The following is a 16537-nucleotide window of genomic DNA, read 5'->3' as shown; positions in this document are numbered from 1 at the left end:
AAGTTAACATGTGTACATAGACCATATGATATGGGAAAATCTGTGATCCGGTTTACCACGAATATAAAAAAGATTTAAAAAAATGCAAAGAAAGAAGAAGAACAGATGATTATTAAATAGGAAATATAAAATCAAAAATAGCTCCAAAAGTTGGTTGTTTTTCACATTATGGGACCTATATAGGTCTAAATACACAGGACACACCAAAAATGTTCAACTCAAATAAACAATACAAGAAACTGCAAAGGCACAAGAAGTCATATGGTGAAGTCAAGAAGCATTTTCTTGGATGGATTGTACCTTAAAAGGTGCATTATCTGTTCGAAATTCTATTCCAGGTATGTCCCGCAACCACACCGGGAAGCCACTGCAACACAGTCAGTCCGAGTCCAAATAAGCAGAAAGCTTTCAAAGAAATATTATATGGCTGATCAAATTAATCATTTAGACAAAGTTATGTGTCAGAAAACCAACTACAGTTATAAGTCAAAAACCTAGCAGACAGTACAAATGAACGGTAGTGTACCAGACAACACACACATATAGACATAGAATGCATTGCACTCCTCAACCATATAGGAAACGACTTAGTATTGCAAAAAGTAAGAGAACTCGTATGAAACATAATAAGGAACAAGTCGAGACCCAAAGTTCCACTCAGCGCAGACGTAAGGCCCTATGCGAAGATGGAGATAGAGTCCACTAGCTCCCACAAACTTGACAAACTTGACGATATCATATCTCCCTCCAAAGTAGTACTGAACAAGTCGTTCAGAACATATATCAAATACTTCACCAACCAAAAAATAATAAAACTCAAAGACATTACAACAACAAGGCAATCGCCGCCGGAGTAGCTGCGAACTGAGCTCATGGCTACCACACCTGTCCTCTCTTTGGCTCGTGGCCGCTCCAAAATGCATAGGTCTGGATCACATTGGCGCCGCCTTCCTTGCTCTTTGCAATCAAATCAGGCCACATCTAACACAATATGTATCACACAAATTAAGCAATGCATCCAAAATTAATTCAATCCCGATCACAACTGATTCCGATACAGCCTAGCACTACCTGTACACTATGCACTGAAATATGACTAATTCCGATACAGATGTATGATCCGATTGCGATGAATTGATGTAATTCGGTTCTTAGAATTAGTGAATTCGAATTCTGATACTGTAGTGTTGTTGAAATTGAGGTTGAAAAACTGAGAGGAAGAAGAGGTTAGAGAGAGAGAGAGAGACCTCGGGAGTGGCGCGGGGGTAGTGGATGCCGGCGGAGATGAGCATGCGGCGGCGGCCATCGATGATGAGAGCGCGGTGGTCGTAGCTGACGTTGAAGGGCTTGAAGAACGCGGCGGCGGTTAGAGCGAAGTGAATAGTGAGGCAGAGAAAGAGGGACCGGAGCCGGAGAAGCATAGTGAGAGAGAGAGAGAGAGAGAGAGAGAGGTAACGGACCAAGCAAAGACGGGCCGTGGAAAATGGGGTGGGGGAAGATAGAGACGTCGTAGCTATCGGGTTTGTTGGACGCGTCCGTTTCGCTTTTCAAAAAATTTCGACACTTCGCCGCCACCTCTGATGTAATCTCAACAACTTTCACTATTTCTGTACTTACTTTGACTAGATTGTTTTTACTCTTTTACTGTGTGTAGTCTTTTGAAACTAGCGTTTAAATCTTATTTCTTTGTTGATGGCTACTATGAGCTAAAACGTTTGCTAGATTTAGGTCTAATTTGGTACAACTTCACCTCTAAAAAAATCAGTTTTTAGGTTGATTTTTAAAATTTATAGTGTTTAGCAATTTTAGAAAAATCAGTTTTTTTTTTTAGAATTTATAAGTCAATCACAATAGTTTTGGATTGTTTTTCTCAAAACTCAATAAATGTTAATATTTGTTCGTAAATTCTCAAATTACACATTTATCTATAATTAGTCTTAATATGTTAAAACAAAATCACGTCTTTTTTAGTCATTAACCATATCTACAACAGTTTTGTTTAGAATTTACCAAATAATTTATTTATTGACAGCACTTGTAAAAGTAAAATTTACCAAACACAAACCTGCTTTAGTTCAAAGTTGATTTTTTATACAGTACAGTGAAAACAAATTTTTTTAAAAGTCACAGCAATAACAAACTAGTCCGGTGATGGATTTTCTTAAAAACGTGAAATGAACAAATTCTATGGATGGATTTCCTCAAAAACGTGAGATGAACAAATTCTGGTTTTAAACGTAGGAAATGAACAAATTCTGGTTTTAAATTGAGGCTAAAGAGCCTCCGAAGAGGACTCACCATTCATGTCCTATCCTCTTCGGTAATTTGTAGTGTTCGACCTACAAATCTTGACAAGGAAAAAAAAACCTAGCAAACTGATCAATCAATGACGAAGAAATCCCAGAGTTCATGATCATCCACAGATCTTGAACAGTCGAGAATAACAAGAAGATCCAACTAATTCATAGGATCTTTTTCCTTGTTTATTTGTTTTTGGGTAGCTGATTCTTACACAATCAGGTGTATATTTATGATTTTACTTCTTGACCATTGGACATATTGATGCAGCTGTTCATCAAAGAATTATGTTCACTGGGAGTATTGGTGGGCTATCTCCCTCAATCTTGCTTGGACAGCTGGACTACCGATTACTGTACGTGGACCAATAGTACTGAATGTTTATCATAAATTACCACACCTATCTTATATTTCCGACCAGTAAAATTCGAAACAATACTTCACATCAGATCTCCATCCTCTACATCATATATAGTACCCCTAGTAGTAGACTGCTAAACAAAGAGAGATGGCTCAATATGGCGGAGGAAGAAGATGGTCTCTTGAAGGAATGACTGCTCTTGTCACTGGTGGAACCAAAGGAATTGGGTTAGTTGGTCATATTGATCTAGTCTCCCCACTTCATATATTGTCCAGTATGTTTAGTATTTGTGCTATGATCCACTTGTTAAATTTGTACTTGAGTTTTGTTCCAAGACATATTAGCTAGCTTGGTTCCCTGCACAAGTTAATCAGTGAGTTAGCTATAGACCTTTTTCTTGTGTGAGTAGTTTACTAGTGGACTCTTCTTTTGTTTCTAGGTATGCAGTTGTGGAGGAATTGGCTGGTCTAGGTGCAACTGTGCACACTTGTTCTCGGAACGAAACCCAGCTCCAAGAATGCTCGAGTCAATGGAAGAAGAAGGGTTATCATCAAGTCACTGGTTCAGTCTGTGATTTGGTCTCAAAAGTCCAGAGAGAGGAGCTGATACACAAGATCTCTTCAATGTTCCATGGCAAACTTAACATTCTTGTAAGTACTTCAATCGATCAGTTGAAAGCAACTACTACTAGTCTTGTTATTTACTTGTAGGCCGTGTTTGGTATCCAAGATAAGAAAAATTAGGATAGTATTTGGATTAGACTAGGATAGTATTTGGATTTGTTTTAAATCTTTTCGTGTGTTTGGTAAAAAAGATTAGGGTTGGAATGCATATATAGGAAGATCACGATTTCGTTCTCCCTCTTCTTCCACGCTGTGATTAGTCCTCGCTCCTCCAGTCCTCCACAGCCACTCTGCGACTCGTCTCCTCCGGCAACGACCACACGGCCATGGCCCTCTCTCGATCAGCTTAATTTGCTGGTCTTCGATCGACGACGTGTTCAAATTCGGATTCGCGGTGGAGATACGTAGGAGACTATGCCGGATCGCCGGCGAGATGGAGAGGACAGTGAGGGTTGGCAGTGATGTGGGGAGGTGACGAAAGTTGAGGGATAAAGTCGGGGACTGAAGAAATAGGACAGCAGTTTGTATTTTGATGGAGAAGAGTGGTTGGTCAATTAGTCAACATTCATGCTTGTTTATTGAGATCCAGTATGATTAATTCATATACTAGTACCCTGACAAGATTTAAATTATCTATCCAGTTGCAATCTGAATCACCAAACACCAGATTGGATTTATTTTGCTCCTATCCTGTTACATATCCGGCCAAACAAACACAGCCGTAGGGTTTGATTTGGTAGATTACGATAACAAACCACCCTGATATTAGTTGGAAGATGTAGGAAGAAATTTACTTGAATCAGGTTGTTGATATCCTATCTTGTAGGTAAACAATGTGGGAACTATTCATCAATTTAAGCCAACAACTGAGTATACATCTGAAGATTACTCATTCATCATGACTACCAACCTTGAATCTACTTACAATATGTGCCAACTTGCACATCCTCTTCTGAAAGCTTCCGGAGCTGGAAACATTATTCTTCTGTCTTCTGTTGCTGGTGTGGTATCAATTGGGAACGTTGGAAGCATATATGGTGCAACTAAAGGTACACGCTACAAATCCCATATGTTGTTCTAGCTCTTTGGACTCTATAAAATTGAAGGTTAAGTTGATTTTCTTGGTTACATTTCAGGAGCAATGAATCAATTGGCAAAAAACTTGGCTTGTGAGTGGGCAAAAGATAAGATTAGGATCAACAGTGTTGTACCTTATTTCATCAAAACTCCTCTGGTTGAACCCGTAAGATATTAAAGAGAAATAATTTCACATGTGCATACCTATATTTTACAACCAATTGATTCAGGTACTGATTCTTCTTCTTCAAATACAGATTTTGAGTGACGAAAAGCTTTTGGAGGTTGCCAAGTCTCGAGCTCCATTAGGACGAATAGGAGAGCCTGAAGAGGTGTCTGCATTGGTGGCATTTTTATGCCTCCCGGCAGCCTCATACATAACAGGGCAGACTATTTGCGTCGATGGAGGACTGACTATCAATGGCTTCCAGTTCTAAGCATGCTCGCTCGATCATGAACGTTTTTATAGGGTGGCGGCCTCCAGTCTCCATTCTTGTCTTGTCTAAAATAAAATGGGACAATAGAAAATGTATTAATATTTTTATTAACGCCCGCAAAGATTCATCTTTGGTTGCATAATTGTACTTTTGCTTTCTTTGTGCTGCGTTGGTCTACACCTACGTGCATAATTGGGTCTTATTCATTTCGATCATTCATCATCCAGCAAAGAATATGATATCTTTATCAGTGCTATAGCTAAAATGTCATTCGGCAAACCACTTAAATAATATGTGTACTGTTCCAGGAGAATTATTATTCTACTATTGTATGTGTCTTAGCCTATTTAGGTTTCTTTATTAGAGTAGATTATGTTTTATGTAATAGATATGAATCTCTTATTCTTCAGGATACTTCGTATGTAATGTCTATATATAGGTCTCATTATCAATTAGTAAAGAATTACGTTAAGTTCTATTACGTTGTTATTATTCTCGTTTCTATCATACTCGATCACGTTATCATGCACTTTGTTCTAAAGTGTATGAGCGACGAGGCCACCACCTGAAAATTAACCCTAGCCCTAAATTATTTATCCCGATAGCTTTTTTTCTTGGCATTGTCGGATATTTTTAGCATTTCCGACAAATAGTTGTCAGAACGAAAAAAGAAAACCAGAAATCGATATTGCTCAGGGCACCTAGAAAATTTGCTCTGGGCACCCTCTCATCTTCTTTGATATGCCTTATTCAGATTTTATCCCCGTGTTGCGTTCCTGATGCTGCTACGAACGCCCGTCAAACCCAGATCGACAGAAGACCCAGCGACGTTGTTCGCCACTTCGTCAGCCTCGATGACGTCGAGTTTTCCCCATCCGGCGACCCCTCAAGCATCTTCTTCATCGATGCCCTCCCAACGCCACCGATCTTGCAAGCTCGGACCCAACAACGACGCTTCTCTTATGGGTGACGCCGCCTTATGCTTGTAGACCCAGCAACGACGCACGTTCTCTGACAAGAACCAGCGCTGCTTAGCCGGTTATGCAGTCAAAGTCGACCGGTTATGCAAATCCAAATGTCGACCTGGATCTCCACTAACCGACCCGTGTCGGGGATCTATGGACCCGACCTAGCCCAGCAGCCCTTTGGGTCTCAGGCTTCCGAGCCCAAACAACTATTTTGGCTCGTTTCCCTTTCTTTTTTTTTCCTTTTCTTTTTTTCATTATTTTATTTTCATGTTTACTTCCTAACTATGTTTCACATACTCGTATAGGAAAAATAGACTCTCCTCGTACTATAATGATGACATGCTTGCCAAAGATGGACGTTACTCAAGCGATTATTATATTATCCGTACGAAGATTGAAAAATAAATTCATCAAGCAACTTTCTTGCATGACGATCTATTTGCATAGCAATTCAATTATATACGGTCTAATTGGCAGACCAACAAGTATGTTTTTCTTAAAGTTGTTGTTTTTGAATATATATATATATATATATATATATATATATATAAATTATCAGGCGTTATTAGCCTTTTTCATATCTCTTTTCTGGCCCTTCTTACAGCGCCGATAAGGCCAAAGAGGGATATGATTCCCCTCTTGGTCGACGTTTTTCGTGTGACGGTCCTGGGGGAGTCATGTTATTATTTAAAGGGAAGAAATCGATTTCGTGTGGTCGCCTAAGTGCACCGCTATTTTGGGTGCAATCATGAGAATCACCATTTTGCATCGATTATTTTATGACCATATACATCACAACCCTCCTAATTCCGGGTACATACTTGAATAATTTCGTTTATTCAAAACCAACACAACCCTCGTTTTTCTGTGGATGCGTTGCAATCGCGATCGTTATTTGAATTTTTGAGTTTCTTTAATTCATATCTATAGATGACAATCCCAAGGTCTTTTTACGTACTCATTTATTTGAGTTGAAATTCATTACTCTGAAGCAGCACTATTTGCTGATAAAAGATCTCAAAATTCTATGGAACACACTTACCATTGATTTAATAAACGTCTTTGACGTTGTTTTACCAGAATCGACCTCGATGCATGCGTTACATCCAAGAAACACAAGCCATTTTAGCTCATTTACCTATTTATATTAAGGGAACTTTGGAGATGGAAACATAACTCTCTTCCATTCTCAAGTAAGCAAATCTTTTTGAGTCTCAAGCTAAAGCTCCGCCAGATCTGATATGCAATATTTTGTTCCTATGGACTTTTAATTAGTCAATCTATTTTTACTATATTTTGTGCAAGTAGTTATTTTTCAAGTATGATATTGGCATTGCCATGTTTCTTACTCGACTTTAGCTTAAGTTGTCTATTCAAATTGAAAGTTTGTTTGTGTTGTATTGAAAATTTTGGCATATTCAATAAAATTTCTTGTATTCCTTGTTTGCAAGTTGATCTCTTGAAAACTTTATTTACCTTGAACCTAGCATAACTGGTCAACGTTTATATGTGACCCAAATAACACTATATTGTGAATTTCACACTTAGTATTTAGAAAACGAACATAGGAATGTAAAAATTGAAGTCATTTTGGTATCCTTGGCCGTTTCCAGAACATTTTACTGGCGTTTTTCTGATGTTTCCGACTGTTTTGGCTGCCTTCAGGTCCATTTATGGCGTTTCCAACACCACTGTCTGGTTCTTGTCGGCGCTCCCTGTTGGATATGAAGTCTAGTCTACTAACCGGCCAGATTCCGGTCACCAGCGCCATAAGTTTTCCATAGAGTTTTCCAGCGATTCTTCGCCGTTTTCTCGTTATTTTTCCGGTACCTTTCCAATATTCTTTATTGAAGTGTTTTCCCGCCAAAGTTTCATTCGGTTTTGAGCATATTTTTACTTGGTTTTCCGGTTTTCTTCAAGTCGTTTTTATTGCTCAACCGATTTTATTATTGGTGACCACGTCACCATTTAGATGGTTTCTTCTAACATCTGTTTCCAACATGTACGTTGAAGAATGTAGTACTATTGTCATGTGATACACTCGATGAGATTGCACTTTGCTACAATCCACCCTCTTACAATATTCCACGGTGTATTGTCTAGAGAAGTTCACTGTGTTGTTGACTATCTTAAATTATTTTGATGATGTCCTGCGGCGAAATCGAGTGTCTTGTTGCTTGCGTAATCACCCACATTGTTCTTTGGTGCAGGTAGTTGTTTATATATCTTCATGTCTTGCTAATTTTTAAAAGGACATACATGCCAATGATATATTTTTATCTTAATACTTATGTTGAGAATGAAGATGAATATATATGTCAGATTTCGTTAATAGTAGCTTTTTCAAGCTTCAACAGTAGCTTTGTTAACCTACAGACGTAGTTTTGCTTGCTTGCAACAGTAGCTTTATGTAACTCGAGATTCGTTACATCGTGGGTTTGGTTTTGTTGCCTTATTGGTTTTGACATGATCATTTTCGGTCATTTTGAACGTGATATAATGATTAGAGTTCTTTGAAATTCACATGATCATCCGTTTTTCATGTTCATGGAGCGTTTGAAAGATTTATCTCCATGCAAATCAATGGAGAGATCGTGAGCCCTCCTCACGGCAATGTTAGGCTTTTATGCCATTCGTGGTGCCGTCCACCCCTTCATAGGGGATTGTGATGCCTCCTGTTCAACTATCTTAGCTATTTCTCCATGCTCATCGTTTATCTTTCAAAACCTACTCAATTGATGACTCTCATTATCAATATTCTCATGTGAAGACTCCAATTGAGCATACTCCATTCTTACAAAGTATTTAAGGTGACATTAGTGGACCTTATCCAACTGAATGCAAACATTTTTCAGTATTTTTATGGTATAGGTTAAGAGCATCAACGCGCTGATCACACGTCGCTTTGTTATCCACATAGAATGCTGCATTTGCTAAGTTTTTAGCTAAGTTCATCAAACTAAGGGTTCACCACCCTTCCATCCTCTCTAATCTTTTTCGATTGGATACCGTTGGAGAGTTCACCTCCAAGAGTTTTGATGATTTCGTTTTGCATATCTACTGGGATCGTCATTGAACATCTTATTCCTCATGTTCATTGACTGGACGGTCTAGCAAAGGCTTTGGCTTGGTTATGGGTACTAACTTGCCGACATTTGCATATGGATATCTGATGATGTTGCATGCAGCGACACTTATTCTTTTTAGACCCATAACTAGCCAAGTGTTTAGTGCGTACCCGATGATTACTGGATATGATCCCAATGTTCTTTTCACTAACGCCTATTTGGTTAAGTTGTTTATGTGCCTCATTTTTAGTATCTCAATGGGTCTACATGAAACGATTAAGTTTTTTAGTTGATTTATGAATCATCAACACTTGTCCACTATTTTCAATTTACAACCGTGGATCTCTATCTTACGATATCTGCAGACGGTCAGTTTGATGAGACATACTTCCCGTCGTTAGGGGGAGATATGAAATGCTCTCATTCTGGTTTTAATGCCAGAAATTGACGTGGTGTGGCATTATGTCTCATTAAGATCCCGCACTGCTCTAAGTGAGTAAGAAGTTCAACGCATTATCGTCCTTTAGAAAGTCATAGATTCGATGTTCAATGACTTTACCGATATTGCATAAGTGACGAGATCGCACATAAATGTTGTGATGTGCCACAGTGCTAGTAAAGTTGGAACTCTCAGAATATGGGAGAATTTCACATGACCTGGTCCTAGCACCGTTGGACCATCCCTGAGAGTGGGAAGGAAGCCGATGATAGCATCATTGTACGTTGTGGTGTTGTCGGCGCTCGTGGTATTGCACCACAACACAAGGGCAGCAAACGTAAAGATGGACTAGTAAGCGTCAAAGCTTCGGTCTTGGCTCTTACCTAGATGAGGGGGAGACCATTATTCTCTAGAATCAAAACCGGAAAGAAGTGAGGTGCGTAGGCACAAGTATTTCGCCCATCATCAAGAGATATTCTCTAAACATGCCTATCAACTAAGTTTTTGTGAGACGCTACAAACTCATTTCGTTGATGTTAGAGAACAAAAGAAACCTCTCAATTGATCGTATAAGTGTGCGTGTGTTAATAGATTGATCTCCCATGATTGATGATGTATTCGCTTATGTTCTTATTTCGTTGTAAAGTATTAACAATGAGCAACTTGACCGAAGTGCAAAGAATCAATACAGGCTGAACTAGACTTGTTATGTTAGTCCTTATACTTAAGTGTAATGAGAAAAGATGAAGTCATGCAACATTTGTAAGACTTATGATGCAAAGATTGTCTCATTATCCTAGTGTAGACACATGAAATTTAATGAAGTAAATTATCTTCGTTAAATGATTAAATGGACCAAGAGCCCGATAAAATTACACACGTGACCCAAAAGTCAACAAAGTTAGTGTGGATCCGAATAAAACTCGTGTCAGCACATAAATGGATGATCGTAATCGAAGCTGCGTGATTCCAACTTAAATCGGAAAATTAAATGTTATTGACGATTCGAAATGATAACCGGACATTTGATAAAATTAATAAATTCTTTAACGGTTGTAATTAAGTCAATTATTTTATATTTAATTTAGTTATGAGAATAACTAATTTTAAAGTAATCGGAAATTACATATTGATTTAATTATACAATTAAACAAATTTATTATTTTAGTGTCATTAAAATATTCTACAAAATAGAAATTTTGACACTATAAATACCTCCTTCAGCATGAAGAGGGGAGATTGTAGAAGAAGAGAGAAAATCGCTTGAGCAAGATCACTCTCGACAAATCCTGAAGTCTCTCAAGTCCACGAAAATCATCAAATCCACGAAGAATCGTCAAGCCACCAAATCGCTCGTTCTTCATCAAATCCAAACTCAAGTCCACGAATAATGATTAAGCAGCCAAATCACTCGTTCTTCATCAAACCCAAATCCAAACTCAAGTCCACGAAGAATCATCAAGCGGCCAAATCGCTCGTTCTTCATCAAATTCAAATCCAAATCAAACTCAAATTCTCAAGATCAAGTGCACATCACCCTTGAGCCAAGTCATATACGGAGATAGAATCAGATGAGTTCACAAAGATTGTAACCCCGCGCTTGATATTCAATAAATCACATTTTATTTGTACACGTGTCTGCATTCTCTTATTGGTTTTCAGATTATCGTTCTACAAATTGGCACGCCCAGTGGGACATTTTTGGCCTCTCATCTCATTCTCCGAAGAAATCTTTCGTTTGTGTGATGGCTTCCAAGAACAACCAAGTCGTTCTATTGAAGAAATCCAAGTCCACAACCGGGAGGTTAAGCGGAGAGGCCGAGCCGGTCAAGAAATCCAAACAAGCATTCTCCAAATCAAAGAGTGAACTGATTACCCTTGTCACCCGGAGCGTGGCTAGAGCTCAACTCACGATGTTTATGGCACTTGCTAGTAAGCCTCGTCAACCAGTCATCACGTTGGAGAGCTTGGGAGCGATAAAGCATGCCTCTCAAAGTGGGACGAAGCAAGTGTCAAAGGAGAAGGAGCCAAATGAGCAATCTCCTCTATTTGTTCATGGCGATGGCCCTATTCTGGAAGACGTTTTCTCTTATGGCGAATCAAGCACGGCATCATACCATGGAAGTCCCAAAGAAGATGGCGATAACTTTCATCCTATGTCGCACGAATCCTCTTCTGATAATGCGCAGGTCTTGGTGACGGGAGCATCCACAATTGAGGAACAACTTTCCAATCTGTTGGAGATGGTTGAAAAGCTCACCCGAACGGTTGAAGAAAATGATGTGCAAATCGCTGAGCTCTATAGCAAGTTGGAATATCAAAATGATGAGAACTCCACTAAAGGGTCGCATGGCAGGAGCAAAGTAAATGAAAAGGGAGAAACGTCCAAGAACGATGGCGACTCGCTTAGTTCCTTATAACTCCAGCAATTGCAGGACATCATCACCAACTCAATTTGGGCTTAATATGGAGGTCCTTCTCGTGACTCTCTCACTTACTCCAAACCTTACACTAAGAGGATCGACAGCTTAAGGAGTCCATTGGGGTATCAGCCACCAAGTTTCCAACAATTTGAAGGTAAAGGGAACCCAAAACAACATGTTGCCCACTTCGTAGAGACTTGCAGTAACGCCGGGATAGAAGGCGATCACCTTGTCAAGCAGTTTGTTCGCTCGTTAAAGGGAAATGCCTTCGAGTGGTATATAGACTTAGAGCCAGAGTATGTTGACAGTTGAGACCAAAATGGAGCGCGAGTTCCTTAATCGATTCTATAGTACAAGGCGGACGGTGAGCATGATGGAGCTAACTAACACGAAGCAACAGAAGGATGAACTCGCGATCGGCTACATCAATAGTTGGCGCTCACTTAGCCTTGATTGCAAGGACCGACTGTCAGAGGTGTCAGCCATTGAAATGTGCATCCAAGGCATGCACTTTGATTTGCTATACATCTTGCAAGGAATCAAGCCTCGTTCTTTCAAAGAGTTGGTACTCAAGCCCACGACATGGAGCTAAGCTTGGCAAGTCATAAGAGAAAGAATGAGTCCATGTTTGACCAACGAAAAGAAAAAGTCTTCGGAAGCAGATTTGACAAGGTTGTGAAGAAGCCTTCCAAAGAATAAATGGTCATCAATACTGCACCGGTTAAGATCTCTACGCGGGATAAGAATGAGTTCAATAAGGTAGAACTTCCTCGAACCTACGATAGGAGTAAACACACGTTGAAGGAGATGGAGCGAAAGACGTACCCATTCCTAGACTCTGATATGGCGGGCATGTTAGAGGATCTGCTCGAAAACAAGATAATAGATATTCCAGAGTGCAAACATCCAGAAGAAATTCATCAAGTCAACGATCCAAAGTATTGCAAATATCATTGCCTTGTTAGTCACCCTATAGAGAAGTGATTTGTTCTCAAGGATTTGATAATGAACCTCGCCAAACAAGGGAAGATTGAGCTGGACATCGACGATGTTGCTGAAATCAATTGCACTACCGTAACATTTGGGTCGTTCGAGCCAGTTCCATTCTATTTTCACCCGATGAAAGCACCGTTCTGTTTCACAAAGGAGGCGCGCGAACATAAGAAGACCAAAGAAGTTAAAGAATGTCTTGCTTCCACACCTATCTTCCAAGTTGCCTCTAATGCTGATGATGAAGGATGGATATTGGTCACCCGGAGAAGAACTCGCTAAGGTATGATGTCAAATTCACCGATCGTCCAACCAAGCCATAAGAAATCACCTCCACGACGGGTGGAGAACGAACAAGGACGTTTTGAGACGAAAGTTGTTCCATATTTATGGAAGCCTCTTTGCCGGAACTTGTCAAAAGAGCACTTGCCTACAAAACAACCGAATGTCACTTCAATGGCCATAAGTTGTGAAGTCAGCTCTAAAGAAGACGAGAAGCCTGAAGCAAAAGAAATAAGTGCAAGTCAAGTGTTAAAGAAGAATGAGGTGTTGAAACAATTGGAGAGTCTACCTTTCCAACTTAGCCTCTATGACTTGATGCAATTGCCAAAATAAACGAGATGCGCGCTTGTGGAATTGCTCATTGATGTAGGAAAACACTCACAAGCATGAATGAAGTAAATTATCTTCGTTAAATGATTAAATCGACCAAGAGCCCAATAAAATTACACATGTGGCCCAAAAGTCAACAAAGTTGGTGTGGATCCGAATAAAACTCGTGTCAGCACATAAATGGATGATCGTAATCGAAGCTACGTGATTTCGACTTAAATCGGAAAATTAAATGTTATTGACGATTCGAAATGATAACCGGACATTTGATAAAATTAATAAATTCTTTAACAGTTATAATTAAGTCAATTATTTTATGTTTAATTTAGTTATGAGAATAACTAATTTTAAATTAATCGGAAAATACATATTGATTTAATTATACAATTAAAGAAATTTATTATTTTAGTGTCATTAAAATATTCTACAAAATAGAAATTTTGACACTATAAATACCCCCTTCAACATGAAGAAGGGAGATTGGAGAAGAAGAGAGAAAATCGCTTGAGCAAGATCACTCTCGACAAATCCCGAAGTCTCTCAAGTCCACGAAAATCATCAAATCCACGAAAAATCGTCAAGCCACCAAATCGCTCGTTCTTCATCAAATCCAAATCCAAACTCAAGTCTACGAATAATCATCAAGCGGCCAAATCGCTCGTTCTTCATCAAATCCAAATTCAAACTCAAGTCCACAAAGAATCATCAAGCGGCCAAATCGCTCGTTCTTCATCAAATTTAAATCCAAATCAAACTCAAATTCTCAAGATCAAGTGCACATCACCCTTGAGCTAAGTCATATACGGAGATAGATCAGAGGAGTTCACAAAGATTGTGAGTTTGTAACCCTGCACTTGATATTCAATAAATTACATTTTATTTGTACACGTGTCTGCATTCTCTTATTGGTTTTCAGAATATCGTTCTACACCTAGTATTGACTACGATGAGTTATATTCTCTCGTTATGGACATAATTGTTTTCCGCTACTTGATCAGTAGTAGTGTATATGAAAACTGATTTACAGCATATGATAATGATCATAACATATTTGTAAAAAAGATCTTGACACAGATATGACTCGCCCGAAGGACCTTAATTGCTCAATTAAATACCTCCAGACCACATAGAGCTTATGCAGTCAGATTATGACGTTCGAGAGAATGAAGTACAATCGGTTGCAAGAACTTACACCCATACGTGTTCATATGAAAGCCAATTCTAGACTCTTTATTCCGTCTAAATTAAGATGATGAAGAGATTCAATGAGCTGTAGATTCATATATGTTGAGACACTATTGCTTTCATTATGATGTGATTAACTATGCGCCTATGCATAGTTATTGGAATTAAATTGTTCTTTTGACATGGTTTAGTTCTACCTTAGTGATGATGAAGAGATTCAATGAGATATAAATTCATATATGTTGGGACACTATTGCTTTCATTATGATGTGATTAACTATGGGCCTATGCATCGTCATTGGACTTAAATTGTTCTTTTGACATGGTTTAGTTCTACACTTAGTGAACCAACACAAATCCAATCCACACCAACGCCGCCAATAGCTCCAGCAACATCAACGTACGCCTTGGTGTAGCAATCGACATTGGCAGCGTAGAGGATGCGTAGGTTCCGTCACAGACCAAAATCAGTCATTCATTGATCCATTCTCTCATTCCTTTATAAAAGGCACATTGAATGTGACAAATCAGAATCTGTCCAGTTTCGTATGTCAATTTCAACGAGACCTACATGACAACTTACTCAATGAAATATGGTGAATTTGGTACCATTAGAAATGTCTATGTGTCTACTTGCCAGGGACACCCACCATTCAGTTATATCTGTCGTATTGAGTGTGTTATGACTGTTTTAGCAAAGTGTGATAGTTTTGTCCGAAAATTTGCAAGTCAGTCAACTTCGACAGAGCACTGTGAACTGCTCCGGTCGAGTTAGGTTGTGAACTTTATGTCACTAGAAAGCCACGGGTGTCTACTTTCCATAAAATTTTACATGTCACTATACCTATTATAACGAAGAGGTTATGGCCATCTGAGTGCGTGAAGGTCATTCCACGCGTGAATCTGATTTTCATTACAAACTTTTGTTTTGAGTTGTTATGCAATCTTGTTTCCAAATATCGAAGTTTGGCTATGTATGGCTAGCGCATATATGATATAATGTTGTATAGCTAGATTACTGATTAATCATTAGTCTAAGACTACTTTTGAGAAGGATACAATAAACGTTGTATACGTTGTTCTTTGTACTTCATAATTATGGCACTAATTAGGGAGAGTTGTTTCGTAGACTTCAGGGAAAGTCTACCTCACATGATGCTATCAAATGTAGACGGTGTGTTGTACTCTTTTTCTCATTTGATCAAGCTTTTGCTTTTCACCCAAGAGGTTTTTATCTTGCTTGACAATGTTTTTACCAAGGCAATGTTATGTGTGACATACAACCTAGGCATGCGACACAAGGGGAGTGTTCCGGGAGAATTATTATTCTATCATTGTGTGTGTCTTAATCTATTTAGGTTTCCTTATTGGAGTAGATTATGTTTTATGTAATAGATATGAATCATGATTCGGGATACTTCGTATGTTATGTTGGAAAAAATGGTTAATAAACCATTTAAAACCAAATTTTAATTGATTAATTAAAGTAAGTTAAACTTATAATTAATCAAATATGAACATAGATTTGAGTTTTCCATAATGAGGGCTACAAAATCATATATTTGTTTGTGTAATTTGGTTTGTAGGTGAAAAAGAAATTGTCACTCAAAGATGACTACTTAGAATGAGGGAAATGTGTTTGTCCCACATTGGAAAAGAGAAGTGTTGAAAAGACTTTATATAGAATCCATTGTGTATGGATTGTAAAGTGTGTAAGCCCCCTTATATCCTCTCGCGCACGCGCAGGGGGGGTGAAAATCTCAAGTCACAAGGGAAACTCGTGTATGCCCGTGCGACATGCGGACACGAATGCAAAACTGAATTGAGGGTCGGAACGCAGATTCTTTTTGCATTTCCGAAAATTCATTTTGGACGTTACAAATTCTCTTGACTGTTCAAATTCTTCTTTTGTAACAACTAAGTTATTGTGTGTTATGGAGAATTATAACAGATTGAAATCAGTGCTTGTAACATATGTAACTAATATATGTTATGATCTTTTGATTTCTATAATAGCCATCTTATTCATTGCTGATTACAAGTCCTCACTTTATAA

At 38.6% G+C, this 16537-nt stretch overlaps 2 protein-coding genes across 2 annotated transcripts in view; one reads left to right on the top strand and one right to left on the bottom strand.

Moving 5' to 3' along the window:
• The window catches only part of LOC126790134 (beta-galactosidase 9-like), a 73926-nt gene that overhangs the window by 9015 nt on the left and 48374 nt on the right, over nt 1-16537 (bottom strand). Inside the window, 4 exon segments of the mRNA XM_050516279.1 lie at nt 301-367; nt 646-758; nt 886-981; nt 1248-1443. Of these exon segments, the coding sequence (XP_050372236.1) occupies nt 301-367; nt 646-758; nt 886-981; nt 1248-1421 (450 nt within the window). The 5' untranslated portion in view covers nt 1422-1443.
• Nucleotides 2719-4938, top strand: LOC126790143 (tropinone reductase homolog At2g29290-like). The gene is made up of 5 exons (XM_050516287.1): nt 2719-2886; nt 3099-3309; nt 4109-4331; nt 4419-4525; nt 4617-4938. Exons 1-5 carry the CDS (start codon nt 2807-2809, stop codon nt 4794-4796), a joined length of 801 nt encoding a protein of 266 aa, XP_050372244.1. The 5' UTR covers nt 2719-2806; the 3' UTR covers nt 4797-4938.

The sequence above is a fragment of the Argentina anserina genome, chromosome 4 (genome assembly GCF_933775445.1).
Source record: "Argentina anserina chromosome 4, drPotAnse1.1, whole genome shotgun sequence".
NCBI lineage: Eukaryota > Viridiplantae > Streptophyta > Magnoliopsida > Rosales > Rosaceae > Argentina > Argentina anserina.
Note: the sequence above shows the minus strand (reverse complement) of the source record. Positions and strands in the feature narration are given on the sequence as shown.